Source organism: Pelodiscus sinensis, chromosome 25, assembly GCF_052426305.1.
Source record: "Pelodiscus sinensis isolate ZL-2025 chromosome 25, ASM5242630v1, whole genome shotgun sequence".
Lineage (NCBI taxonomy): Eukaryota > Metazoa > Chordata > Testudines > Trionychidae > Pelodiscus > Pelodiscus sinensis.
The window spans coordinates 20,597,569-20,625,359 of NC_143076.1; the positions used below are offsets into that span (position 1 = coordinate 20,597,569).

The following is a 27,791-nucleotide window of genomic DNA, read 5'->3' on the forward strand; positions in this document are numbered from 1 at the left end:
GGGAGCGTTAACCCCTCTCAGCGGGGGCTTTATTGGGGCACAGCAGGAGTGGACGTGCACAGGGACCGCTCAGAGCGTGGGCTCAGCAGGCTGACGTCTGCAGTGCCAGGCGCTTGGCTCCTGGAGGGCGCTCCCCCCTCTCAGAGCACCAGGCTGAAGCCCCTTTGCAGGCAGGCAGGGCACTCTGGAAGGGGAAAGAAAGGGTTAAATCAGCTGGCTCAGGATAGCGCCTGGCTCGGTGGTGCGCCCCCTGCTGGTGCCGGTGGTGTTCCTCTGGCACAAACACACCCTGTGGACACCCGCCCCCGCCTCGGGGACAGGCCACGCCCACCAGGCAACCCCATTCTTGGCCTGTTGAGCCCTCTGATTGGCTGAGAGGGTTTCATACCACACTGCAGCTGCACGGTCACGACTGTTTCCCGCCATTGGATCAGACCCAAGGGGGCGGGACACCTGGATCCCTCCCTCCCCCAGGTCCAGCTGTGGTCTCAGACAGCAGCAGTGTGAGCAGGCGCCTCTCCCAGCCTGCTCTACAAGCAGAGCCCACAGGGCATGGAGAGTCCTGGGGTTTGCTACCTACAACACTGGTGAGTGCAGAGCGCTCAGACATTCTCCCGGCCTGGGACCCCCCTGGACTCCTCTCTAGACACTGCTCAGCCCACACCCTAGATCCTCCGCCTCCCAGCGCCGCACTCCCATCTCCCTGCATCTCGGCGGGGTGCCCGGCCCCTGCCCAGGGGGTCAGCGGAGCTCACTGAGCCCCCGCCTAGTGCGATGGACAGCTGCTGCCAGGCCAGCGCACCAAGCACCCCCGCCAGCCCCGTGTGCCATCCAGCCCTGCTGTCCACACGGCCGCCCACTCCCTCCCCTCCGCTCCGCTCACCTGCCGCTACAGCTCCTCGTCCTCCCCTTGCCTGTGGGAGAGAGAGAGAAAGAGCGTCAGCGCCAGCCCCAGCAGCCCAGGGACGTCCCCGGCCCTTTCCCAGCTGCCGACTGGCGCAGCGACACCAACCTCTTCCTCTTCCTGGCGCCGCAGCGGAACCGCCGACCTGCAAGCAAGGGCAAAGTCTGAGGCCTCCTGGGCCTGGACTGGTGGGCAGAGCCCTGCCCGGCCCACCCTCTCTGATCCCAGGCTCCCCCCACCTGCAGCTGTAATAGCCCTGCTGCCTGCGGGCAGAGCCCCCCCGCTCAGCGTGGCCCCACCGGGGGGGCCAGGGCTCCCGAAGGGGGAACTCCAGGCACAGCCAGGTCTAAGCATGCAGGACTCAGAAGCGTAGGGCTGGCTAGCCCTCGGCACTGGGGTGGCTGCGGGTAGAACCATGCCATTTCTGGGCTGGTCTCGGCTCAGGACCTAGCTGTTCCCACCCCTTGGGGCTCGATATTCAGAAGCTGCCTGCCCACCCCTGCATGGTGGGACTGTGCTCTGGGCTCCCCACCCTCCCCCGCCCATGGGTGCCAGTCGGACACGTCAGCCGCCTTGAGCTCCCCAAACACCCCCACACGGCCCAGCCAGGCATGGACACCAGCTGAGAGCGCGAGGGTGGCCTGCCTGCTGGGAGCTGCCGTGCAGAGCCGCTGTGTGCCTGGAACCCACGTGGATGGGCTGCCCTTCCCACCTGCCACTTTGGGGCCAGTGGGTGAGACGCACAGCGCAGGCCATCAGAGTCCGTGGCGCCTTGCACAGGGCTGGGATGCCAGCCCCGTCCTGCTGCTCCTTCTATACTGCCCTGGCGGTTTCAAGTGTGTGTAGTTTACTCCTTCCCTGTAGCGTGGTGCGCTGTTAAACGCCTCGTGTGGTTCGCCCCAGAGCTGGCTGCATGGTGCAGTGGGCTATGCTCTCTGGGTGCACATGGTGAGGTCTGCCATACACCAGTGAGGCGGAGCCCTGGGGAAACCCTGGTTTCTGCCGCTAGAAGCGTCAGAGCGGTTGCTCCCAGTTTTAATTAGTGACTTTTCCACCCTGAGCCGGGAAGCTGGCAGGAAAATGCAAAGCTGCTTCTGCAAATATTTGCAGTATCACCCCCTCCCTCCATTTTCAGTTGGAATCTTGCCATGACGGGAATTTTCCTCCCAACTCCTACCAGAGATTAACCCGCACCCTCATCTGCCCCTCAGCTGTGGGCCAGGTACCTGCCCCGGCTCCCGGCTCAGTGGGGCCTGCTGCAGCAGAGAGCAAAGCCGAGGGGAGGCATGCAGCCAGCTCTGGGGTGAACCACAAGAGGCGTTTAACAGCGCACCACGCTACAGGCCAGGGCAACGTTCAGGGAAAGCTTGATGCTCTCATTGCTGGGCCCAGCCTAGGCCCTGCTGCCAGGGGTTGGGCTAAGGGCAGAGGTCACCCTGCCCCAAGGCAGGGGCACGGCAGCAGGGCCCCCGAGGACATGCCCACGGCTAGATGGGCCGAGGTCGCCGACGGCGATGGCTAGGCACGGCCTGCCCCTTTCCTCCCTCAGCCCTGGCAGCGCGGCCTCTGGGCCCCCAGTGACACTTACTGAGGATGATGAGGAGTCCGACCAGGAAAGCCACCACGGCGAAGATCAGCCCCCCGTTCCGAATGGTCTCGTAATCTCCGGAAGAGAGACGGGGGTTAGCCTGGGGGGAAAGGGGGCCGGGGAGGGGAGAGTCGCCTCTCCCTGAGCTCTGAGCTCCCCTCTCCCGCTGGCCGGCCTGGGCCTCCATCGCCCTACCAGCGCCGACGGGGCGGGGCGTGGGCCCCGTGCAGCCTGGCTCCGGACACACCCTGTGCCACGCAGCCTGGCATCCGGCCCCGTGACGTGTGTGCGGCCGCAAGGGCAGCCGGCGACGCTCCCCCGGGCTCGCCGTGGGGCAGGAGGACCTGGGGGCTAAGGGCGCCGGAGAGACCTGCTCTCGATCCCTGGCCCATCCCAGATTCCCTGCCCCAGTTCCCCGCAGCACCGGGGGCCAGCAGCCCTCCTCCTCCACCCACTGATGAGGCAGTGACGTGGGGCAAGGGACTGTCTGTGCCGCCATGTCTGGAGCGCAGGGGATCCGGGGCCGCGCGAGACCAGCCTTACCATAGGTGAACTTGTCAGGCACCTGCGCGGGCAGGACGTCTGGAACAGAGGAAGCGGTTCAGTGGGGGGGGCGTTGGAGCTCCACAAAGGGATTGTGGGGGGGGCTCACCCCGCCCGCCGGCCCCAAGCTGCCTGAGCCACGCTCCCCCGCCGCGTGGAAAGGCCTTGCCGGCCGGTGCCACAGAAATACCTGGAGGGCAGCCAAGAGCGGGCGGCTCGGGCGCTCAGCAAGGCCCAGCACCGGGCACAGGGCCCGGCCAGACTGGGATACGCGTGCTGGGATTTCACGGCCAGCCTCGGGAGGGCTCCGCTTCCCAGGCCCTGAAGCCAGTGAGTCAGGCTCTGATCTCAACCTGCTCGGAGCCAGCCGGCTGCGGGTGCCTGCCCTGCATCTGCCCAGCTCAGCGCCCTGGGCCCTGGGCACAGCACCGTGGGGAGGGAGGGAAAGCCAGCCAGGAGCCCGGGGCAGGGGCAGGCAGCGAGAGCTTTTGTGGAAAAGCGTCCGGGCCAATCTAGACTCTGTTCCAAAAATGCTTTTAATGGAAAACTTTTCCATTAAAAGCATTTCCGGAAAATCATGCCAGTGTAGACGCAGCCTCCGTGTGCTTCAAGCAGGGCGCGGAGGGGTTGGGGAATAGGAGAGAAAAGGGGGATGAACCGGAAAGCGCTCGAATGGCCCCCATCTCCGTTTTAACCCTGGGCAGAGTCACTGCGAATGGCCTCGGGGTATCTGGGAGCTGAGGACACCCCCTCCTGCAATCAGACTTTGCCCAATGGTGTGGCACCGTGTCCCCGGCTCGCACCGCACTGGCCAGCAAGCCGGCACAGCTGGCGATCCCACACGCACGGGTGAAAGGGCAGGGCACAGCTGAGCTGGTCTCCCCGCAGCGGAACATAGAGCCGCAGGCCGGGACAGCTGCCTTCCGCTCACACGGGTCACCCAGTAATATCCCAGCACCACCGGCCCCTCGGTCTCTGCTCCAGAGCGGGCTGGCCAGACTCCCAGGGGAGAGCAGCCGGGAGGGGACGTCCCCACTAAAACCCACTGACCCTTCCTATGACTGTTGCTCCGTTGCCCTGGGCAGAGATCTTGGAGGGCCATTGGGATCTCTCCTCAGCCCTCGAGGGATCTCTCTTCCCAGCGGGAGGATGAGACCATGCCAGGCACTAGGATACGGCACCTCAAAGCATCAGCCAAAAGCTTCCCGCCTGGGGCCAGAGGGGTGACTGCCCCCAGGGAGCAGCCTGGCTCGTGGAGGGGCTGAGTGCCTGGCGCCTCCGACAAAGCCCGCTGCTGAGATGCCTGGGCGTGCCTGCCGGCGGAGTCTGCCCGTCTGTCTGCACAAGCGCCCTGTGCTACCTGCCTGCCAACGGAGTCTGACTGTCTGTCTGTCTGCACAAGCGCCCAGTGCTACCTGCCTGCCAACGGAGTCTGACTATCTGTCTGCACAAGCGCCCAGTGCTACCTGCCTGCCGGCGGAGTCTGCCCGTCTGTCTGCACAAGCGCCCAGTGCTACCTGCCTGCCGGCGGAGTCTGCCCGTCTGTCTGTCTGCACAAGCGCCCAGTGCTACCTGCCTGCCGGCGGAGTCTGCCCGTCTGTCTGTCTGCACAAGCGCCCAGTGCTACCTGCCTGCCGGCGGAGTCTGCCCGTCTGTCTGTCTGCACAAGCGCCCTGTGCTACCTGCCTGCCGGCGGAGTCTGCCCGTCTGTCTGTCTGCACAAGCGCCCAGTGCTACCTGCCTGCCAACGGAGTCTGACTATCTGTCTGCACAAGCGCCCAGTGCTACCTGCCTGCCGGCGGAGTCTGCCCGTCTGTCTGTCTGCACAAGCGCCCAGTGCTACCTGCCTGCCGGCGGAGTCTGCCCGTCTGTCTGTCTGCACAAGCGCCCTGTGCTACCTGCCTGCCGGCGGAGTCTGCCCGTCTGTCTGTCTGCACAAGCGCCCAGTGCTACCTGCCTGCCAACGGAGTCTGACTATCTGTCTGCACAAGCGCCCAGTGCTACCTGCCTGCCGGCGGAGTCTGCCCGTCTGTCTGCACAAGCGCCCAGTGCTACCTGCCTGCCGACGGAGTCTGCCCGTCTGTCTGCACAAGCGCCCAGTGCTACCTGCCTGCCGGCGGAGTCTGCCCGTCTGTCTGTCTGCACAAGCGCCCAGTGCTACCTGCCTGCCGGCGGAGTCTGCCTGTCTGTCTGTCTGCACAAGCGCCCTGTGCTACCTGCCTGCCACGCTACCAGCCCAGCCTGAAAGCCTGCGGCAGAGAGGGGCGGGAAAGGCAGCGGTGCCCTGGCTGCTGGGTGCAGCCTGGCAGAACACGGCCTGCCTCCAGCCAGAGCGCGCGGCCTCCCCAGAGCAGCAGGCCCCTTACCGTCAGCCATCGTCCCAGCGAGCGGCCAGCTAGTGCCTCGCTCTGGTGTGTGCGCCAGCGGGAAAGCGACTAACGGGGCCCGACCATCGTTAACCATTAACGGCCGTGGGTAATGTTTAGCCTGGTCACAAGGCGAGGCACGCAGCCCACACTCAGCTTTTGGAAACATCCCTGGGGCAAAGGAAAGAACAAGCCCCTGCAACCAGCTGGCGCCAGCTCGCACAGCGCAGGGCAGCACCGGACACAGAGCCAGCCTCCGACTCGGACAGTCAGCTCAGCTCGGAGCCCCAGCAGGAGAGGGGAGAGCTAATAACCAGTAGGGGCACCACTCTCCAGGTGCTTTTCCTTACCACCCAGCCCCCATGAGCTCTGCCAGCTGGGCCCTGTCCTTATCCCCATGGCACTGGGGAAACTGAGGCATGGCCTGGGGAAGAGACTTGGCTGAGGGCACCCAGTGACTCAGTGGCAGAGGTGTGGGGATTTCCTAGCTCCAGCCCTTGTCTCTGATCACCTGACCATGTCTCTGGGCTGGCTGCTGGCTAGCAACATACGAGGAGAAGGGGAATCCTACGCCACCAGCCTGGCGGGGAGAGGGGGTCCCTGCCAGCCAGAGTCCAGCAGCACGTGGCCCACCTGCAGGCGCAGAGTCTCAGGGCCTAAGGAGCTGCCTGCCCCAATGCCAGTCCTTCGGCGGGGACACGGTAGAATCTCAGCATTTCGAACACGCGAGTTACACGCCCCCTCGCCGAACTGGCCGTCCAATCAGGCAGCAGCAGAGACCAGCGACAAAGGGCAGAGCTGCGTTCAACGGAAATCCGGACCCGCCGCAGGCAAGCTGCTTGTCTCCTGCGCCCCGGCGCTTCAAAGCGGCACCCGCCCACGCTCAGCTCCCAGCCTGCGCGCCACCGGCCCCCGTTCCCTTCCCAGCGCTCCAGAGCCACGACCCACCTCCGCTCCCGGGGCGCCGCCCCCCCGGGCTGCTCCTGCAGTGCGCACACGTCTCCGCAACGGCCGCACCCTGCACCAAGCCGTGCCGTTGGCTCTGGCCAGGCGTACTGCTTCGTGCTGCCCGGGAGGCCGAGGCCGAGGCCGAGGCTATGGGCAGTGTGTTCTGTGCTGGCAATCAGTGACCAGGCAGTCATGCGTGCTGGCAGGTTACTGTTCCCGAGCTCAGTGGAACCTGCCCCAGGCAGCTCTCCGTGCCGGATTCCCAGAGCCCAAAGGGGACGGGCTGGGACCCCGCCGGGTTGGGCACCGTGTGAGACGTAGCCGGCTAGCCGGAGAGAGGCCCGCACAGGCCAGCGCTGCGAATCCAATCAGCACTGATGGCAGCCAGCGTGGCCGCAAGGAAACGGCGCGTGTCTGTTATAGACTCTCCGTCAGGCCCAGTCTCTGAGGCATGAGGCAAGAGGCAAAGGTGTAAGGGGGCTGGCTGGACAGCACCCTTTGGCTGGCTGGCTGATGCACAGCCCCTCCGCAGCAGGTTACAGGCTGTTTCCTGACACCCAATCCCACCTACCCCGAACAAGTTCTGTCCGGTTCCAAGAAACCAGCCACAGATCCCTGGTCAATTTACCCTCTGGACCTTACCACAAATCACGCTGGGCCAATCCTTTAGAATCTACAATCTAAAGGTTTATTACAACAAGAAAGAAAAGCCTGAGAGTGCGGTTGTTAAAGTATCATACATTACATGCATCGAATCTCCCAGTTCTCGATTCAGGCTTGTAGCAGAGACATTATAACTGCTGGCTAAAGTCTTTGGTGCACGTCCTATGTCAGGATGGGTCCTCAGTTCTTTCCGGCTCGTTGATCCCTGCACTCTTGCCTCTGGGATGAAGAGCTGAGCTGAGCACAAAATGGTGGATGCCACATGGCCCCTATATCCCTCCTTCCTGGTCTCTTCTTGGCTGCAGCAGGTCACCTGGCCAGTGGCCTATCCCTGTGTCCCCTGCTGGTAGCCCCTAGGTTTCGGTCCCCATTCTTGAAGTGTGTCCTTGGCCTACAGAGGGCTATTGTTCCATGGAGACTTGTTCATTAGCATGTCCATTGGCTGAGCATTCTTCGTCTATTGCTCAGTCCCACACAGAGAAACTTCCAGTATTGACACAGAGTCCATGTTTATAACATCACACCCAGACACTAGGCAGGCAGAAGAGCATATACAGAATCAGTGTAAGATGAGCTTTCGTTTGACAAGGGGCTGGGCCACTGAGTCGCACTGACCCGAGAGCCTGCCTGCCGCCGCGGGGACAGGTTCCCTCCGCCCGGCCCGGAACTGACCTGTCAGCCGACGGGAGAGCTGTCAGCGCTACCACCGGCTGTCCCGTGGGTGTCCCCAGCTGCGCACACACACAGGGCGGCAGCACATGGGCACTAGCCACAGCTGGGTGGCAGGAGCCGCTTCCCAGTGTCTTTGGCTGCAAGCGTCCAGGGGAGGGACAGACTCCCTGGCTGACACTAGCACAGAGCCCCTGAGCGCTAGGGCCATGGGTGGCCACTGGCCACTCCCAGCTTGCACTTGTGTCCACGGGGGCAGCCGGCTGGGAGGTTCTACAGGTGCTCAGGGAGGCCGGGGGCTGGGCCTGGTTTCTAAGCCTCTCGCACGCACAGGCTCGCGCTCATCTCCGAAAGCGCCGCGTCCCCGTAACAAGGGCTGCGTCTGCACTGCCCACTGAACAGCGGCACAGAGCTGGGCTGCTGCGCGAGGGAGGCGGGTGGCCGCTCCCTGCCCGCCCAGCAGGCCTCTCCCAACGAGGGGGGTTTTCACACCCCCTGCCCGACAAACGTTGTACTGACGAACGTGCAGCCTAAGGAAAGGAAGCTGAAGTCTCACCGAGCTTCCCCCAGCGGCTGCCGGAGGCTGCACCAAAGACAATCCGCTAGGGTATGAGCCAGCTGCAGAATGTCGCTCGGGCAGGCGCGTTACTCCCGTCTGTGCATGCGTCATCGGTGGTTCAGCAGGCGGCAACATCCCCCGGTGCCCCAGAAAGCCGGCAGGCACATGTTCCCCTCATTAGCAAGGACTTACCGTCCCTGCCGCAGGGCCACGAGTGCCCAGGGCCCTCCGCCGACACTGGGACGAGAGAGACTTGGCTGGTACGTGGCTGCAGGGGCTTTTCCTCCAGCGCTTCCATCCGGCTGAGGGGTCACGCCGATTGATCAGTAGCCTGGCCGTGCCCTGGGGCCCTTCCTCGCCCAGCGACCAGGCATCGCATGTCACTTCTCTCTCCCGGGCCTCCTCCACTCGCAGGTGGCACAGTGCCTGAGGCGGGGGGGCCCATTTCGGACAGTGGAGCTGAATACACAGAGCCGGCTAAAAGGCGGAACACTTGTTGGAGCAGAACACGACCGTTGGCATTCCCCAAGGTCAGCCCCCGGCTTTCTGCACGGCCTGCCTGGCTGGTGACCAGCCCTGCGCCCTGCACTGGAGAGCTACAGGGTGAGTGTGCGGCTCGTCGGCCCTCGCCAGTCACATTCACCCTGGAACTGGCTCGAACGCTCCCCACGAGCCGCAGGAAAACCCAGCTCTCCCCAGCCTTGTTCCACGGCGGACGAGTGAGCTTCGGTTTGCCCCCGATCGCCTGTGCGGAGCGGAGAAACTGCTTCCACGCTGGCCCGATCCTTCCCAGGAGGTGGCTGTGCTGCGGATCAAGCTGGTAACCCGGGCCAAGATACGGCCCATGGGCCAGGCCAAGATACAGCCCATGGGCCAGATCCGACCCGCCTGACCATTTGATCCAGCCCACAGACTGCACCTGGTCCACGGACTATTGATGCCCTGCTGCCGGGGCCATAGAATTCCCCGGCGGCGGCTCAGGCGGCAGATGCTATTTCCAGGGCTCGTGGCTCCCGGTTTAGGGCTGTGGCCCTAGAAGAGCTCAGGCCGCGTGGCCCTCTCCACTCAAGGCCACGTGCAGCTCACTTTTCACCCCACTCGTGAGCACGAGAAACTCGGCCAGACTCAGACACACCCTGCAGATGAAGCCGCACGTCCAGCCCAACAGCCCAGCTGCAGGACTAAATTAGCTTCAGTTACGCTTTGGTTCCAGCAAGCATGCGGTGCAGGCCCGATTTGCACGCGACGGGAGAGCCAGCGCAAACGCCAACGTGGTACCTCGCCACCGGGGCTCCACCTGCTCCCGAGCGGCGTGCGCTGGCTGCGCCATGCCGAGGCTTGCTCAGGCCGGGCCGTAGGCATGCACGCTCTGCCGTACGGAGCTCTGGCTCCAGAAACAGCTGCCATGTGCTTCCAAAGAGACGTCGGAGAGGCCCCTGCAGTGCCCCCAGCACTGCTTCCCGAAGTAGTTGCAAGGCTGCTGGAGCAGCCACGCATGAAAGCCTCGGAAATGCTGAAGTGAAAACAAAACTGCGGAAAATCCTGCCTGATGTGTCTCTCTGGCTGACTCCCGCACTCCAATTTGCTCAGGGAAGAGCCATGAAACCCAAGGCGGTAGATGAAGACGGGGGAAACTCCTTCATGCCTCTGGCGCTGGAACGCAGTGGGGGCAACCCACGGTCCTGTCCCTCTCTCTACCTCAGATTCAGACGCTGGCTTGTCTGTGCCTCAGTTTACCCCAGTAGGACAGGGTCTGCCTCCCAGAGTCGGCTGGCTCCAGGCATGGTCGTGTGTGTGTAGTTCAGTGCGAAGGGAGGAGGATACTTTGAGTGATGGGAGCTCAGAAAGGTTCTGAGATTAAACGATTCAGCACCTCTGAGCAAAACCCTTCAGCGCTCTGGAATTTCAACCTTTGGCTTGTGGAACCGCTTGCACACTCTACACTCCCAACCAGCCCCACATTCCCAGGCATTTCCCTGTGGCGGCCACTGGCTCGTGCGAGTTGTGTTTCAAGTGTGCGATACCCCAGTTCTGGCCAGACTACATCTCCCATGATGCACCATGCTTCTTGGTCAGGGAAGACTGCACTGCATCCTGGGAACATGAAGCTACGAGTGTGAATTGCTGTTAAGAGTAAGAGGAGTTATTATTTGTACAGAGGACACCTCAGCGCCCCAGTAATGGACAGGGACCCACTGTGCTAGGCACTGTACAAACACAGAACAAAAAGTCCCTGCCCCAAGCCCCCTACCCGCTGGGTCTGCTAACCACTCGGCGGAGGGTTCGGTCCTGCCCCCAGACATCCCGGCAGTATGGGACAGAACAGCCAGAGAATCACTACGGTAGAAATGATATTTTATTCCTCCCCCCTTAGATTCTGGATACAACACAGACAACAAGAGTCCTTTATGGCAGCAGCAAGGTTTGCCCATTAAAATGAAAACACAACAGGCGGTTGGATTTTACAACATTCAAGATTTTGCCATTTTCTACATTTATTATTTTCTACCGACGGCACAGTACAGACACTGAACATGGAGACTGGTGGGGCGTGTACAGCTAACGCTCAGGGACAGGCCGGGACGGGCTGCTTGTTTGCCCTGGGGATCGTGGAACGCCACCAAGGAAAAGGGACATTTTACTGCCTGCTACAGCTCGGACAAAGAGAAGAGCGGGAGGTGCACAACACATTCACTCTGGGACAGGAGGTGCTTCCCCGCTCAGACGCCGCTGCCCCTGTGTCCTGGAACCCAAGCCAACCTCCCTCTGCTCATCCACTCTCCTGGGAGTGAACCGGGCTGGACCCTTCTCTCCCGAAGTCTCCCTGGAGTGGATTGGGACTGAGACGGATGCTCTGGAACTCACACCACCCCCCTCCACCTGCACCCCCCTCGGCCACTTCATTTCTCTCCCCCCTTTCCTCTCTCTTTGGGGTTTGCCTCTGCCTGGCAGGTGCTGGGAAGCTGAGGAGGTAACCGACCGCACGAGCTTGCCCCTTGTAACGTGTAAGCCGCCAGGGCTGGGCCATCATCCTGGGGCTCAGCGCTTTGGGTGAGTGACCAGACTTGGGGAAGTTTTGGGGTGAAATTCCCTCCATGCCCTGGGCCAGCACAGAGGCAGCAACACTTCGCGGTGCTCCCTGCAGAGGGTCGTACAGCAAGTGGGCGCGACAGCGTCACTGCTCTGCACTTGCACAGGACGTTCCTGCCAAGGTCTTGACCGGCAGCGCCACCCGGCAGGGAACGGCACAGGAATCAGCCAAGAGCGGCACTCGTGGCAAACTGCTGCAGTTTCCCCGGATCTCTCTGCTGCCTCAGATAGGCAGAACTGGCTCATTAGCAGAGACTTGCTGAAACAGGACCAGCTTAGCCCTCAGCCAGTGGAACCCCCTCCCGTCCCGCAGTCCCGCCGACGGAAGGAGGGAGCAGGGTGCTTGCTGCACGGGGGGACAGTGGAACCCCCACCCGTCCCGCAGTCCCGCCGATGGGAGGAGGGAGCAGGGTGCTTGCTGCACGGGGGGACAGTGGAACCCCCTCCCGTCCCGCAGTCCCGCCGACGGAAGGAGGGAGCAGGGTGCTTGCTGCACGGGGGGACAGTGGAACCCCCACCCGTCCCGCAGTCCCGCCGATGGGAGGAGGGAGCAGGGTGCTTGCTGCACGGGGGGACAGTGGAACCCCCACCCGTCCCGCAGTCCCGCCGACGGAAGGGGGGGAGCAGGGTGCTTGCTGCACGGGGGGACAGTGGAACCCCCTCCCGTCCCGCAGTCCCGCCGACGGAAGGGGGGGAGCAGGGTGCTTGCTGCACGGGGGGGACAGTGGAACCCCCTCCCGTCCCGCAGTCCCGCCGACGGGAGGAGGGAGCAGGGTGCTTGCTGCACGGGGGGACAGTGGAACCCCCTCCCGTCCCGCAGTCCCGCCGACGGAAGGGGGGGAGCAGGGTGCTTGCTGCACGGGGGGACAGTGGAACCCCCTCCCGCCCCGCAGTCCCGCCGACGGGAGGAGGGAGCAGGGTGCTTGCTGCACGGGGGGACAGTGGAACCCCCTCCCGTCCCGCAGTCCCGCCGACGGAAGGAGGGAGCAGGGTGCTTGCTGCACGGGGGGACAGTGGAACCCCCACCCGTCCCGCAGTCCCGCCGACGGGAGGAGGGAGCAGGGTGCTTGCTGCACGGGGGGACAGTGGAACCCCCACCCGTCCCGCAGTCCCGCCGACGGAAGGGGGGGAGCAGGGTGCTTGCTGCACGGGGGGACAGTGGAACCCCCTCCCGCCCCGCAGTCCCGCCGACGGGAGGAGGGAGCAGGGTGCTTGCTGCACGGGGGGACAGTGGAACCCCCTCCCGTCCCGCAGTCCTGCCGACGGGAGGAGGGGAGCAGTGTGCTTGCTGCACGGGGGGACAGTGGAACCCCCTCCCGTCCCGCAGTCCCGCCGACGGAAGGGGGGGAGCAGGGTGCTTGCTGCACGGGGGGACAGTGGAACCCCCTCCCGTCCCGCAGTCCCGCCGACGGAAGGAGGGGAGCAGGGTGCTTGCTGCACGGGGGGACAGTGGAACCCCCTCCCGTCCCGCAGTCCCGCCGACGGAAGGAGGGAGCAGGGTGCTTGCTGCACAGGGGGACAGTGGAACCCCCTCCCGTCCCGCAGTCCTGCCGACGGGAGGAGGGGAGCAGGGTGCTTGCTGCACGGGGGGGACAGTGGAACCCCCTCCCGTCCCGCAGTCCCGCCGACGGGAGGAGGGAGCAGGGTGCTTGCTGCATGGGGGGACAGTGGAACCCCCTCCCGTCCCGCAGTCCCGCCGACGGGAGGAGGGAGCAGGGTGCTTGCTGCATGGGGGGGACAGTGGAACCCCCTCCCGTCCCGCAGTCCCGCCGACGGAAGGGGGGGAGCAGGGTGCTTGCTGCATGGGGGGACAGTGGAACCCCCTCCCGTCCCGCAGTCCCGCCGACGGGAGGAGGGAGCCGGGTACTTGCTGCACGGGGGCTCCAGACTGACTCGTCCAAGGCAGCGTTTGAGCACCTTTAACAATCATTCTTGGGGGAGAGTTTAGCCAGAAGCCCAGAGAGGAGGGTGCTGCAGGGACAAGCCACACGCTGCACAGAGCTCTCCTGGGTTTGGACCAGCGCGAAGGAGCAGTCTGGGAAATAAACGCAACTGACTTGTCTGCTGTCTCCTCCGCAGCCAGGGCCCGTGGGGACAGGAGGTTACAGCTGCAATCGTCTCCCAGGCGCTCTTCCAGCCGCCCTGTGTTGTATGGCAGCTACAGTCAGTGGAACCGAAACACAAGGGGAGTGGTCCCTGGAGCCCTGTGCAAACCCAACACAAACTACCACAAGAAGCAGCTGCTTGCAATGCTTTGAGTGTGCAGCAGTGGTCATGCACACGCACACAGGGGCTGGCTGTCGCACCTGGGAACAGGCGATGGGTGGGTAACAGGTGTCACGGGCAGTGGGTTCTCCCGAGACCTGTCCCCCGCTCAGCTCACCCTGGGCTGGGAGCCGGGCGGCAGATCTCAAACTGGCCAAAGCCCACAAGGGAGGCTGGGGCCGGTAAGAAATGTGGATCAGGGAGTGAGTTCAGATTCAGAATCCCCCTCCCAGCCGCCGTCAAACACGCACTGGAGCGGGGGATGGGTCTGGACCCATCGCGGCTCTAACAATTTCCAGCCCCCCACCTAGCGAATAAAACTCAATGGGACCCTCCGGGGGCGGATTCCAGCAGCTGGAGTTTGGGGGCCGAAGGGGCGGAATGGCGACCAACAATTTAAATCCCTCGGCTTCTGGGCGGCTAACACCCGAGTGCGGTGTCCGGGCTGCCCCAGGCTCCACCCTCACGTGAAAGAGAGCCAATCAGCAGGGACGGTTTTAGTTACGCCCGCCCCCACGTGGGAGCCAAGCGAAGGGGCAGGGGAGCACCTCCTCCCCGTCTCGCACCACTCGACAGCACCAGGAAACGAAGGGAAACGCACGACTACAACATGGGCAACAGCGAGCCCGGAGCGGCTACACACGAACATCAATCGCTGCAGGCAGACAGCAGGGCGCAGCTTAGTTGGGGTTGTGGAGAGAACCGGGAGCAAAGTACCGAGGAGAACACGGACACAGCTTCGCTGCCTCTCCTGAGCAGGACCTCACTGGCGCTTTCTTGCAGGCCACTTGCTCTTGTGGTCCAAGCGTCTGTCCTCAGGTCTCTGATCTGCGGGAGGGGGACGGAGTCAGTCTGGCTGCCGCTCAGCCCCGCAGCGGAGGAGAAAAGCCAAGTGCGGCGCAGCCCCTCGCCTGGGTGCCGTGCGCTCCCGCTGACGCGCCTGGGCCCGCGGTGTAACAATCCCGTACGGTGGGGCCACAATTCGCACCCGCAGCCGAGCCCCGACAGGCGCCGAGAGTCAGGCCGGCCCCGCTCTCCCCAGGGCGTGATGGGGAGCGCGCTCGCCCCGGGCTCGCCAGCTCCCCAGCACGGCACAGCCCAGAGCGCGCCAGGGACGCCGACCGGGAGCAGGGTCCCGCGCAGAGATGGGGAAATGGAGCCGGTGCATCGTGCGCCCTGCTCTGCACACACAGCCCAGGAAAGGGGTCCGGCAGCCGGCGCAGCGGGACACCAGCCGGTGGAAGCCAGGGGCTGGGCTAAGCGCCTGCTTTTGCAGGGCACGTAATGTCTTAAGGCAGCCCGGAGCGCGCGCGCGCCCCCCCCCCGGGATTTGACTTCCATCCCCAATTCACCAAGTGGAGCTCACAGGCCACATAAAAAGCCCCGGCAGAGGGGCCACAGGCCTGGGGCCACTCGCTCCAAACACCGACTCAGCAGCGGCACAGGTACCTTCCCCTGGTACCAAGCGCTGCAGACACTGAGCCGAGCCCGGGCAGAGCGGGCAGGACGCTCGAACGCTCCGGGAAGATGACGTTTCCGAGGCGGGCTGCAGTGCGGGAACACCCGTGAGGTAGGGCCGCTAGAGGGGGGAACCCAGAGGCCTTGTGGCTTGAGTGATGCTTAGGAGGCGGGTCAGGAAGGCACAGAGACAGGGCGCCAGGGTGCGAGCGGTGCACGGGTGGGGCGAGCTGCAGCAGGTACAATCCGCCGCGCCGCCGAGCTCCGCAGAGATTGCACGTGTGCGGCTGCACTTTCCTGAGCCGCGCCTCCTGCCACCTCCGCACCCCCTGAAGGCTGGGCCGAGTGCCAAGAGGGCTCCTGCCGGCAAACCGGGGCCCCGCTCGGCTCTCACACCCGCCAGTCTCACCCTCAGCGAGTCTCGCACGTGTGGGGAGACCAGAATCAGGCCCTGGGTTTTTTCCACGAGTGCCCCCCTGGGACTGTCTGAGAATGGGCCTCTGGGAACCGACTCCCCCCCCGACTGCGGGGCCTCCGGGAACCAACCCCCCCAACCTCCAGCGAGGCTGCGGCTGCCGTTACCCCCGACCTGCAGGGAGACAGCCCCCTCCCCCACTCTGGCTGTGGCTCACCTGATGGCTCTACTTCAGTTCTCTGCTTTCGGGGGCCCCGTTGCTGCAAAGGAAACGACAAAACGTCTTTACGAGCCCACCAAGAGGCCTCTGCCGCTGCCCCGCCCAGGCCCGGCCAGCCCGACGGACACCCCCATGGGCAGCCTGGAGCCCCAGCTCTTACCGTTCGCGGCAATCAAGTTCTCCGCCTGCGCCTCCTCGTCCCCCGGGGCTCTGCAACAGAGACGCACAGTGAGACCCGCGCCCGCCAGGACGCTGCTGCCGGAGCACGGCGGGAGGGGCTGAGTGGGCCCCAGGCCTGCTCACGTTCGGCCCTCCGATTTACGAGCGCTGGACCCCAGGAAAGGACGGACTCTTGTCTGTGCCCAGCAAACCGGCCCAGCCCGGCAGAAGCGCGAACCCACGGGCACCGCAGAGCAGTGGCTGGGTGCGGGGAGGAGACGCTCTCTGTCGGAGGGAGGTGGGAGGAGGAGAGGAGTCCCCGTACCGTGCCTGGCTCTTTCCAGCAGCCAGTCTGCACAAGCATCTCTCCAGGCTTTGAGGGCCCCATGCGACGTACAGCAGCCCCCCCGCAGCCCCTGCACCCCACTGGACCCCTGCAGTGGTGGGGCCAGAGGCCGTGTGCCGGGCTCCACGTGGGCCTACGATCGCCACTCTGCTAGGCAGGCGCCTGAGGAGAAAGGCAGCCAGAACCTGCAAGGGGACGTGCGTCCCCAGGGCTGAGGCTGGTACCTGCACTCGGATCCCTTGGGAAGTGTCCCAGACAGCCATGCCCTCCTAGGGAACCTCCCGAGAGGCAGCGTCCCCTCCCTGCCCAGGGAGCCTTGTGGCCCTCGCTGTGGAAGCCCACGGAGGGGGCCTGCGTGTCTGACGGGCACCGCCCGCCCCCCCCCCGCCGTGGTGCAGCTCTGGGTGTCTTTACGGGCCAGGCGTCGAAAGGGTTCCAATTGGGGGCTGAGTCCCCGAGCGGCCCCGCACGTACCTGGGCTTTTGGCTGAAGCTGCATCTGCACCGCCTGCCTGCAAGAGTAAGAAACGCCCTGAGCGCGGAGGGGAGTCTCCAGGGCTTTCCCCAGCGCGTCACCGCCCCTCCCCGGCAGCGGGTCCCTGGGCAGGTGGCAGCGAGGGACAGGTGCGGGGGCGCCACGCAGCTCCTCCTCGGTCAGAAAGGAGAGAGCCGAGGGAGGCTGAGCGCGCAGCACGCCAGGGGGAAGGGGCACCCAGCAGCGATGTGAGAGAGGTCTCGGGGCCCTTCTCCCATCTGCACTGCAGCTGGCAGGGTTCTCTCCGGCCCTGGGAGCTGCAGAGAAGCAGCGGCAGTAGGTCTGTGCCATCAGCCAGCCCCCGAGCACAGCCCTGAGGTACGAGGAACCCCCGGGCAGCCGGTTCTCAGCCAGGCGTCTCGCCCGGCCACTGACTCAGCCTCACCAACTTACTGAGGATCAGGAGGATTCCGACAGAGAACAGGACCACGGCGAACACCAACCCGCCGATCCTCAGACTCTGGTAATCTAGGAGGCGAGAGGGCAAAGGGAGTTTCATTTCCGAGTGGGCGCAGCGTTCCCACAGACGCGGCCAGGTCTCCCCCAGAGCGCACGCGTCTTAGCGCCATAGGCACCCATCCACACCCACACCACCGCGGGCGCTGCTGCTCACCATAGTTAAAAGGGTCTTTTTCCTTCTCTTGATTCATCGCTGGAAACAAAACAGAAAAACCGTTTGTGAACATGAGCGTGGGGATTACCAGCCCTGTGCAAAATGGCCCTGGGCACGCTGTGAATTACCACTCCTTTTATCGCAGGGCTCTGCCAGGGATGGGGGCTCCCCTGGGCAGGGTGCTGAGCAGACACAGGGAGAAGGTCCCGCCTTGGAGAGCGACAGCCCACGTGTAAGAAGATGCATCTGTACGTGTCCAGGCAGGAGCCTCAACTCTCAGCTGGGCCTGGATGCGAAGAAGAGCATCTGAGATCGGGACGAGCTGCTGTTTCGCTGCCTGTTTGCTCCCAGGGAGATGCCCCAAGAATCCGCTGGGTCCCCCCGTTCGATCTATCAGACGGAGCGGGAGGGGACCCGAGGACTCCGCAGGGATCCCGGCGAAGGGGACACGGAGGCAGAGGGAGAGCCAGCACTTGAGCACGTGCACAGGTTCAGCAAAGCATTAGAAGACAGGGCCCATCGATGAACTTACCTGGCAACGCTCTTTTGCAACAGGAGACCTAAGCCCAGTGAACAAACAGAAAATGCACAATCCTTGGGCAGGAGCGAATGAGACCAACCGTGGGGAACGCCCCTGGGAAATGCTCTCCCACAGACCGACAGCCTATCGCAGCAGGGAAGCCATTGTAAACAGAATCTGCTGTGCAGGAGGGGAAACTGAGGCGCACCACCTCCCTGAACTGCTGACTGACTGCCAAACTGACTCATCTCTGGAAAGCGTCCACGTCCGCCGGGCACGGACACCAGTTGAAATGGCAGAGGCAGCATCAGTGCTACAACAGAGAGGAGTTTTCTAGCAGGCCAGGGAAGGCAACTTGCTTGCGCACAAAATCTTTGGAGAAGGGTCAGCGCCAGCTCCCAGCAGACTCTACAGGGTCACTGGCAAAGTGCAAGAGCAGACGCGTGCGAAGCAAGTTAGCTCTGCCATAGTTACAGAGTCTGGCAGCTCTTGGCATCACCTGTCACCTTGGTCCCTGAGACGACAACACAGTGAGGTTTTGCGCTGATTACAGGACACGCAGGGCCGTCTCGGTACCAGCTGCTTGTCCTATGCCTAGCACTGAGCATATCTTAAGCAAAGCTCAATATCATCTCTCTTTCAATCTGGTTAACGGTTGCTGTCCATTCCTTTGGATGGGTATGCCCAGAAAAAAATCTGCTTCCATCACTGACACGGCTCTCTATGGGTTCATGATGGTCCCATTAATTAATGCAGGAGGCCCATTCAGCAACTGGTCAATCGAGCGTTGAACAGATTGCAGGGCTGTGCACGAGCCCGTGCGACAGCAGAGTTTAGCGACACTTGGGCTGATCACACGCACACCGGGGCACTAGGGATGTGAAAATGCAGCTGCGTGCACCGTTAACCAACGAGCCTGGGCTCATCAGTCAACCTTCACGGTTACACGCAGGCTCCCGGGACGCACGGGGAGCCATCTGCTGCCCTGCGCTGCAGCCTCTGTACAGAGGCAGCAGCACAGGGCGGCAGGTGGGAGTGGATACGTGCAGGGAGCTAGCTGAGAAGCCGGGTTCCCATGCACCCCTACTCCCGGAGAGCCTAATCACACACATTTCAACCTGCCTCCTGGGAACCGTGCCCTCCAAGGGGCAGGTCTCATGGTAAAAGCCTCGAAGAGTAAAACTGGCCCGGTTCCTTCTTTTGGAAACTGGTTGGGGGGAGATCAAATAGCCCAGCTCCCTTCAAACTGGCCTGTACCCCAAATGAAGAAACAGACCCAATCTTTCCGGGGGCTGACAGATGACCTGGGGGGAGGGGTCAGTGACTTGTGTCTACGATCACAAATCCACGTGAAAGCAAACAAAGCTGTGTGCACAAAGGCGCGGGGAAGAAACCTTGTCTGAAAAGCCTGTGCTAGCTAGCCCCGATTTGAAGTGTTCAAACTGTGCAAGGCGGCATCAGACACTGCTTTTGGGGGCCGTGTTCCAGCAGCCAGGGAAGAACAAGAAACACCCTGTCGCTTTGTGCCGCAAGAAACTCCACGCACCGAACAAAACCCTTCTGTGGAGAGAAAGGACGGTGTCTTTGTGTGGGCAGTAACGCAGCGAGAGCCTCTCTTTTCACCAGACCGTTCAGGGTATTCATGGATCCTTCGCCATTGATCTGGCGGCACAAAACCAGTGGCTCACACGCCAAGCCTCGGCGCTGGAGTCTACGCACACACTTATGGAAATCGTGCCCGTCCAGGGAGAAGGAAACATGGTGGCGATGCCCTGTCCAAAGAGAGGGGCCCCCTGCAGCCTCCAAGTTGGCAGCGGCTGTAGCTTTGAGGGGCAGGGGTGCCGGAGAGCCCCCCCCCCCCTGCAATGATCAGTGCACGAGGGATCACGTGACAACTCAGAACTTGCTGACCAGTAAACACCAGGGGAAAGCGCCTGAGCAGCCTCCTTGGGAAGTCGGGACCGTAAGTCACAGCCGTGAGGGGGCGTTTCCCAGGTGAGTCTGGGAAGGGGCTAACCTAGTTTCTTAAAGGGTGAGTGGACGCCCCAGTCAGGGCTCAGAGGTAACGGGCCCCCCGCTCTCCAGCAGCCATTCTTTGGCAAGGAAGGGGGCGGGGAGGCGGCACGGCTTGGCTGTGCTAGTACGTATCCGCCATTCCCAGGAGCCTGTGCCGCGTGCGGCTTCCGGCTGCCCGTGCCCCGTGGCGACAGCTCCCTGCTGCTGCCGGCTCTCACTGCGCGCCCCCATGCGTCTCGCAGCGGCGACGTGGCTGAGTCCCCCTAGCGGAGAGCCCCCATCAGGTAGCGTAGGGCTGGCCATGCTGGTGTCTGTTATTTGCTGGGAGTGAGGGTACGTCTTGACTACATGCCTCTGGCGACAGAGGCATGTAGATTAGGCTACCCGACAGAGTAAAATGAAGCGGCGATTTAAATAATCGCCGCTTCATTTAAATTTACATGGCTGCCGCGTTGAGCCGACAAACAGCTGATCAGCTGTTTGTCGGCTCAGCGCGATAGTCTGGACGCTCCCCTGCCGACATCAAAGGGAGTTGTCAACAACCCAGGTATGCCTCATCCCAGGAGGCATACCTGGGTTGTCGACAACTCCCTTTGATGTCGGCAGGGGAGCGTCCAGACTATCGCGCTGAGCCGACAAACAGCTGATCAGCTGTTTGTCGGCTCAATGCGGCAGCCATGTAAATTTAAATGAAGCGGCGATTATTTAAATCGCCGCTTCATTTTACTCTGTCGGGTAACCTAATCTACATGCCTCTGTCGCCAGAGGCATGTAGTCTAGACGTACCCTTAGATTGTCCCAGCAAGGAAAGAGGGTTGAAAACGAGCCCTGATGTTTCTCCGCCCACCTGCTCTGCTCCTACCTGCTCCACGCCCAGGGGGTGAGCACGCCAGCCCCCGACCTGGGTGCATAACCCGGGTGTATCTGCTGGGGCCCGCTGCCCTTTGGCCATACACCGTCCCCCTCCAGACAGCAAGGCGTGTGGGGCGGGGTACCTACCGTCCGCCACGGCCACAGGCACCAGCAGAGAGCACAGGACGATCAGTGCGGTTTCCATGGCCACTAGAAAAGAGGAGGAGAGGAGTCACGCTTCAGCCGAGGCAGCGAGGACAAAGCAGCAGAGCGGGGGCAAGCAGCAAAGGGCCGTCTCGGGTTCCCCAGACTCACTCCAGCAGGCCCGACAGCCGGTGAGCCTGGACCGGAGCCAAGAGTGCGTGAACTTTCCAGAAGTTCAGAACCAGAATCCGGCTTCACTGCTCGGGTACCTCTCTGGTTTGGCCCCGCGGGTCCCCCCTCCCGGCTCCAGTGCCAGCCTGCGCACAAGGCTGCCTGGGATGGGCGGCAGTGCACCTGGCTGTGCGGAGCGGTTCCTTCCTGACCCCTGTGTCCCTGGGGGGGACACTTTCACCTCCCTGAACACTGAGCAACGCATTCCAAAGTAGCCCTCTTCTACAACAGCGGGTGAGCACTGAAACTGGGGTCATGTACAAATTCAACACTATCAACTCTGCGCTGAAGAAAGACCTTCAGTGGTTCACGCACTACAAAGGCAATTTCCCAGCCTTTGACATGCGCATCTCCACATCGAACACTGTGAATGGGGCACATCCAGCCTGGCTTAATTAGCTTCATTAACACTGACCCTACAATTGACAGGTAACTCTCTTGCTGTTATATACACCCCCCAAACCCCGTTATTTCCACTCCAACTCATCTGATGAAATGGGTTGTACCCAGGAAACCTCGTGACCTAATACATTTGGTAGTCTCTACGGTGCCACAGGACTGCTCGCTGTTTTTACAGTTAGACTAATGCGGCTTCCCTCTGAGCTGCAGAGCAAGGTTGGTTTTCACATCCACTTCCACAGGGGCATTTCTACAGCTAACACGTCCTGAAGAACCATTGCTCACACATGTGTTTCTATTGGTGGTGCACATAACACATGCCTCGGTGCACATAGCAAAATGTATTCCACACGTGGAAAAAAAATTAGAGGGCACAATGGCCTCCCTCCCCTTTCACACAGCCTGGCACTTACAGGCCTGTCTCAAAGCCCAGTGCAGTCACTGGGCCCTGGACCAAACGCTGATCTGGAGCTATGGAAAAGCGGCTTGCCGTGCGCTGAGATCGGCTGTGCTCCGACGGGGATTGTAGCACATTCTCTTCTTGCACCCAAGGGAGGCAGGCGGAACAGACTGACCCCGCTCACGCCACAGGGAGCCCGGAAGAGCATCTCGACTCGGCTCGAGATTCCACACCCCGTTTCTTTGACTGGCTTGGAAGAGGGGGATCGGTTTGGCGGGGAGCCCTGAGCTGGCTAATCCACGCAGCGCTGCGGCCCGGGCAAAGCAGCAATCGCCAGTCGCTGCTGCTCTGTGGACGGCTTGAAGTGGAGCACAGAGCGCCTGGGGAAGGGCAGCAGGACGGCCTTCTCCACTCCTCCCCGCTGGGCGGGCGATGGCCGCTCTCCTCCCCGGGGCAGCGGCTGCCTGCACCGTGCGCACACCCACATGCCTCCCGCCGGAGGGGCCGGCTGGAAGCTTTGCAGATGGAGGCTCCATCCGGGGGGACGAGCTCAAAGGCTCCCGAGAAGGGCGCTGGCTTGGGGGCTGCAGCTGCCCACCGCTCTCCCTCTCAAGGCCTTCTGCTTGTTTATCGGCTTTGCTGCCGGCGACTGCCGTAAATGCTCGGTCAGCCCCAGGCTCTGCAGACCATCCGGGGGCGGGAATCTCACTAGCCCGGGATGTTCAGAATGGAGCAGCTTCCAACAGCAGCAGCATCTCCTGCCAGGGGTCAGAGCAGCCTCCCCTGTAAGCTCTGCACTCGGGAGAGACTCAGGGGTCTCAGCCAGTTAGCCCATAGCCGGCAGCAGGTGTTTCTCCGGGTGGTGCACACCCCTCAGTGCACACAACATTTACTCTGTCCGTGGGTGCAAACCTGGAGGGAACGTTGGTCAGACCCAACTCCGGCCGCCAGCTGATGGGAGCAGCCGCTTGGTGAGACTGACGCACAATCACAAGAACCATCCAAGTTGTCACAGGGACAGGCACTCCAGTCAGAGCGCTCCTCTTTCCTGCTGTCACCGCTTGCTCCTCCTGCCCCTGCCCGTTCGCGCTCTGGGTGTGTCTAGACTACAGGGTTTTGTCGACAAAACTATACCTGCGTCCACACTGCCTTTGAGTTATGTCGACATAACGTCCACAAAACTCAGCAGTTTTGTCGACGTATGTAAACCTCATTCTACGAGGAATAACGCCTTGTCGACAGAGTTCTGTCCAGAGAAGGCGTTATTGCATCTACACTGTCCTTTGCGTCCACACTGTTATGTCGACAAAGCGGCTTGCTTTGTCGACAGAACTGGATGCAGTCTAGACGCTCTTTGTAAACAGAAGATTTGTCAACAGTATCTGTCAACACTTCTGTCGACAAAACCTTGTAGTCTAGACCTACCCTCTGTGACTAGGAACACGGCTGCCTTGGCTAGCAAATGCAACCCAGAGACTGCCAGGTGTGGGTGAGAAAGGGGCCTCCCAGGCATTGAACTCAGGGAGGACACACAAGTCGGGCTGGGCTAGGTGCTGCCGGTGCGCTGGCTGCCAGGAGGTCTGTGTGACACAAGCCTGGTGAGTTTCAAAGCACTGGGGCTTTGTCCCTGTTGTCAATCTCGGCCAAGGCGTGCCCGGCCCCTAGGAACTGGGCTCTGCTTTGCTTCCAGGACCCAGGCCTGCAGGGCCGGGTGCCTGGACCAGCACCTGGCTTCTGGCCTTCATTAAGGCCTGCAAAGGACTGCATGGAATCCCACTGCATCCACCAGCACTCCGCACAGGAGGGGGGCCAGCCTGCTGAGACCCCACCACACGATCAGGGCCCCGGCTTGTCAGCAGTTTGGAGCCAGGATTTCGGGCGAGTGTAAGTGGGCAATGGAGTCTGTCCCGGGATTTATTCTCCGTGCCGTGAAAGTTCAGTGCACATTGTCAGAGCTGTCCCCATTTTTCATAACGGGCCACCTCCCTTCGCGAGCGAGATCTTCTCTGTGCCTTGTCATTTTGCAATGGACCCATTCCATCCGAACAGGCTTTGGTTTCATTTCCCTCCCTGCCGCAGGCTCCAGGTTCTGTGCGTTCGAGAGTGCGGCAGAACGTGGGGCTCCTTTGGTACAGCGTGCCCCCACGATTATCTGTCTAGGGTGAGTCACAGCATGTCATGCGATGACTGAGTTAAAAAAATCACCAAGCGAGCCCAACAGCTGACGATCCAGTAACTTGCGGGGTTGTTTTCTGTAGATGAGATGGCTGGTAAGTCAACAAGAGACATTACAAATATCCAGTACTGCTCTGAGCGGAGCGTGGGAAATGCTGAATTCAAAATGCACAGTGCACAGTGTGCAAAACACTTTGGACTGTCTTTAAAACACATGGGCTGCAGCCACTTTTGCGGAAAAACTTGCCAGCTGTCTCCACTGGCCGCTTTGAATCTGCGCAAGAGCACTGACGATCTCATGTAAGATTGTCAGTGTCCTTCCGCAAATACAATGACTCTCCTGTTCGGGAAAAAGCCCATTTGCGCAAGAGGGCCAGTGTAGACAACTGAGAACCGTTTTGCACAAAATGCCCCGATGGCGAAAATGGTGATCGGGGCTTTCTTGCGCAAAACCGCGTCTAGATTGGCACAGACGCTTTTCCACAAAAATTGCTTTGGCACAAAAGCGTCCGTGCCAATCTAGATGCTCTTTTCCACAAATGCTTTTAATGGAAAAACTTTTCCGTTAAAAGCATTTGTGGAAAATCCTGCCAGTCTAGATGCAGCCATGTTGATTGGTGAGAGTCAAAACGCGAGCTGAATGAATTGTGTTCATTGAGTCTTAGGTTCTATTAATAACGCCATTGTTTGTACAATAAATTATTCATCCGATACATTTTTTGCATGATTTGACTCTCTCTGTAGCTGGATCATGCTCACTGAACGGCACAGCCTCTCAACGATGTTACACACCGACTCTATTATCCGACATACTACGGCTGGGACATACCCCGCACCAGTGGGCCCCCCAGGAATACACCAGCCTGACTCCACGGAAATCAGTGCAACCTGATTTGCATCTGCACTACGGCCACGCCCCCTTGGGCACCAACGCAGCCTTCGTATAACGCACATCAGGCCCCAAGCAGCTCACCCAAGTTGCAACTGCAGACTCGGGCCCAGGCACTGCTGTGACATCACTTGTCACGAACTCTATTCCGGCCTGTAATCACCCAGCTCTGCAGACAAGCCCCGCCCACCTTCAGGGCGCTCGCCATGCAGGAGGAAGCAAGGGAAGAGGCTTCAACCAGGCTGCACCATTCTGAGTCAACTCACAGCCACGAGTCCCACGGGGGATGGCCCAGTGCCGCCCCTCGCACCCCGCGGCTGGGGCTGCCAGGACTGACCCAGACAGTCCGGTAAAGTCTCCCCCGCCCTTCCGGCGCACGGCCCTGAGATCCGCCTTGGCGAGCTGCGGCCGGCAGGGAGCCCGCCTGAGGGTGTTGGCGAGGCGAGCCGCAGGCCGGGTCTTGCCTACCCCTGCTCGAAATGCTCCTATGCGGATAGCTCCTCAATCGCCCCACAAGGCAACGTTTTCCATTTCACCAACCCCTTAGCTCAGCACTTGCAGTGACCAGCCTGTTGCACAAAGTCCACTGGCCTGCAACCTCCCGGCCCTGCCCGGCCTCCACTGGCTTCTCAAAAGGAGGGAAACGCTGTTCAAACTTGAACCACTAAGGCTTAGTGCCCACTGACAGAGCCCTGGGCAGGTACAACATCCATAGCCGCAAACAAGGGCCACAGATCCACGTCCGTGGAGAGCCACAAATTTGCAGGGCTCTCCTCCTAGATATTTTCTACTCTTCAAAGCCCTTTGCAAATATTCACCGTAAGCCATTTTCAGATGCAGACTGTGCACGGGCAAGTGAGCACCCGGCGATGGTTAAAGGCATGCCCACACATTCCCCGAGCGCGTACACGAGCCACACGCCACGTACCTCACGCTGCCGAATGTCTCCGGAGTAACCCCAGCGAAAGAGCTTCCCAGTGCTACAAACTGCAGAGGCGGCTTGTATAATGAGTCCTGCTGATTAGGAAGGGTGTTAAATTGCATTTCATCAGTTAATCGAGTAATCAATGGAATTGCCATCGACTACTCGATAAGTCGACAAGGGGGAAACTGCAGAGCTGGAGCTAACCCCGCTGCGGCTCTGCCTTTAAGTGCATTAAGACCCGGGTGGCCCTTACTGCATCTAAAAGGCAGAGCCGCGGCGGGGGACTGGGCGCGAGCTGGAACTCAGTGTCCCGGCTCACACCCGGTCCCCGCTGCACCTCTGCCTCCCCCGCCCCCCACGGAGACGGTGCCAGGGGAGCAGGCTTCTGACAGAGGCAGCAAAGGATGGGGAGAAGCAACTAGCTGAGTAGTGACCCGAGCCACCGATAAGCTTCCTGGGTTGTCGCCCACCTGACTAGTCGCTTATGTCCCTACTGATTAGCACCTACTGATTAGCACCGTCAGGAGCAAACCTCCACTTGCCAGCATGGATATTTGTCTCACTCTGGCTTTTCTGGGCCTGGCGTGATCTTTTGCACTGGAAGTACCTGTGAATTGACGGAGTGTTCCCACGCCCGTTCCCAGCCTTTCCTTCCCACCGGCCCTAAGGCTCACCGCACCTCACCACCGAGCTCCAGTCTCTCGCCAAAAGCCCCGGCACGTTTTCTATTTCAGGGATTTGCAATTTGCACCCGGCCTCCTAATTTTCACATTCCCCAGCGCTAGTGAGGCGAGGGAGAGCTCAGCCGGGCGTTACCACTCCTCCCTCTCCGGAAGCACTGGGGGGCCGTGGGAAGGTACTCCGGGTTCGCACTCAGAGCAGCCAGCTCCCCTGCTGCCCAAGGGCCCGATCCCAGGCTCACTGAAGTCAGGTGGGCAAAACCTGGGTGGAATTTGGCCCGTGGTTTGAGGCGGGTTTTCGCCTTAGTGGATGCCGGGGGGAAGGGCTGGATGGGAGGAGGCAAAGGAGACACATCAGAGCCGTTATTTCAGTCTGCAAACCAGCCAGCGGCTCGGAGGAACGGGATCGCTGGTCCCCGCAGCTGGAAAGTAACCGAGGGCAAGTGACAGGCCCTTTAAAACCAGCAGATATGGGCAAGCACCTCGGCACCAAGCTCCGCCAGCAACAGGCAGCAAAATGAGAGAGAGGGGCCAGGACCGAAAAGATAACAAGACCACAGGGGAGGCCACAGCCTGGCCCACAAACTGCCACCACCAGGCAGATCCTAGCTCTCCATCCTCCAGCCCCATCACCAAGAGTCCCAGCATTGCTTGTGGGACTCTTGCACAGCCGGGGCCCAGGCTGGGGACCGTGCTGGCAGCCAGCGGGCGAAGGGACCCAGCACTAGGCAGCTGAGCGAGGTTAGCGGGCAGGGCCAGAAATGGAGGTGTCGGAAAGGTGGCTCCTACCCTCCCACAAAGGCAGAGATCATCAGGCTGCTGCAGCCTCAGCCAGGGCAGGATGCCACAGGCACGCAAGCTGTGCTGTGCCGTGCCGTGCCGTGCCGTGCCGTGGAGCCGGGCATGCCACGTCACAGAGCCACGCCGGGAAGCCATGTGTGCCGCGCCAGGGAGCTGTGCATACCACGCTGGGGAGCCATGGCGTGGAGGTGTGGTGGAGCAGTGTGTGCCACACCAGGGAGCCGTGCATGGCGCCCCAGGGAGCGGTGGCATGGAGGTGTGGTGGAGCCGTGCATGGCGCGCCACACCGGGGAGCTACACCTCCACACTCTTAGGAGCAAGCGAGGGAGGCCGGTGAAGCGGCTTCGTATCCAGCAGCGAACAAGGCCCCGGGGCAGGACAGAGACAGGAGGACAAGGGGGAGATTACATTGCAGGACA

General features: G+C 61.8%; 2 protein-coding genes across 2 annotated transcripts in view; both read right to left on the reverse strand.

Annotated features, from left to right (window-relative positions):
• FXYD2 (FXYD domain containing ion transport regulator 2) lies at window positions 1-6,490 on the reverse strand. The gene is made up of 7 exons (XM_075909696.2): window positions 6,350-6,490; window positions 5,402-5,572; window positions 3,036-3,074; window positions 2,493-2,567; window positions 1,013-1,049; window positions 884-914; window positions 1-184 (listed from the first exon to the last, which is right to left on the reverse strand). The coding sequence occupies exons 2-6, from the start codon at window positions 5,568-5,570 to the stop codon at window positions 890-892; spliced, it is 345 nt and encodes a 114-aa protein (XP_075765811.2). The 5' UTR covers window positions 5,571-5,572; window positions 6,350-6,490; the 3' UTR covers window positions 1-184; window positions 884-889.
• Window positions 6,491-10,695: 4,205 nt separating this feature from the next.
• LOC102455176 (FXYD domain-containing ion transport regulator 6) overlaps window positions 10,696-27,791 on the reverse strand; it is a 30,684-nt gene continuing 13,588 nt past the window's right edge. Inside the window, exons 2-8 of the mRNA XM_075909695.2 lie at window positions 20,876-20,938; window positions 17,341-17,379; window positions 17,121-17,195; window positions 16,668-16,704; window positions 15,849-15,898; window positions 15,686-15,728; window positions 10,696-14,423 (exon numbers count right to left, since the gene is read on the reverse strand). Coding sequence (XP_075765810.1) covers window positions 15,700-15,728; window positions 15,849-15,898; window positions 16,668-16,704; window positions 17,121-17,195; window positions 17,341-17,379; window positions 20,876-20,933 — 288 coding nt within the window. The 5' untranslated portion in view covers window positions 20,934-20,938 and the 3' untranslated portion in view covers window positions 10,696-14,423; window positions 15,686-15,699. The remainder of the gene's footprint in view (window positions 14,424-15,685; window positions 15,729-15,848; window positions 15,899-16,667; window positions 16,705-17,120; window positions 17,196-17,340; window positions 17,380-20,875; window positions 20,939-27,791) is intronic.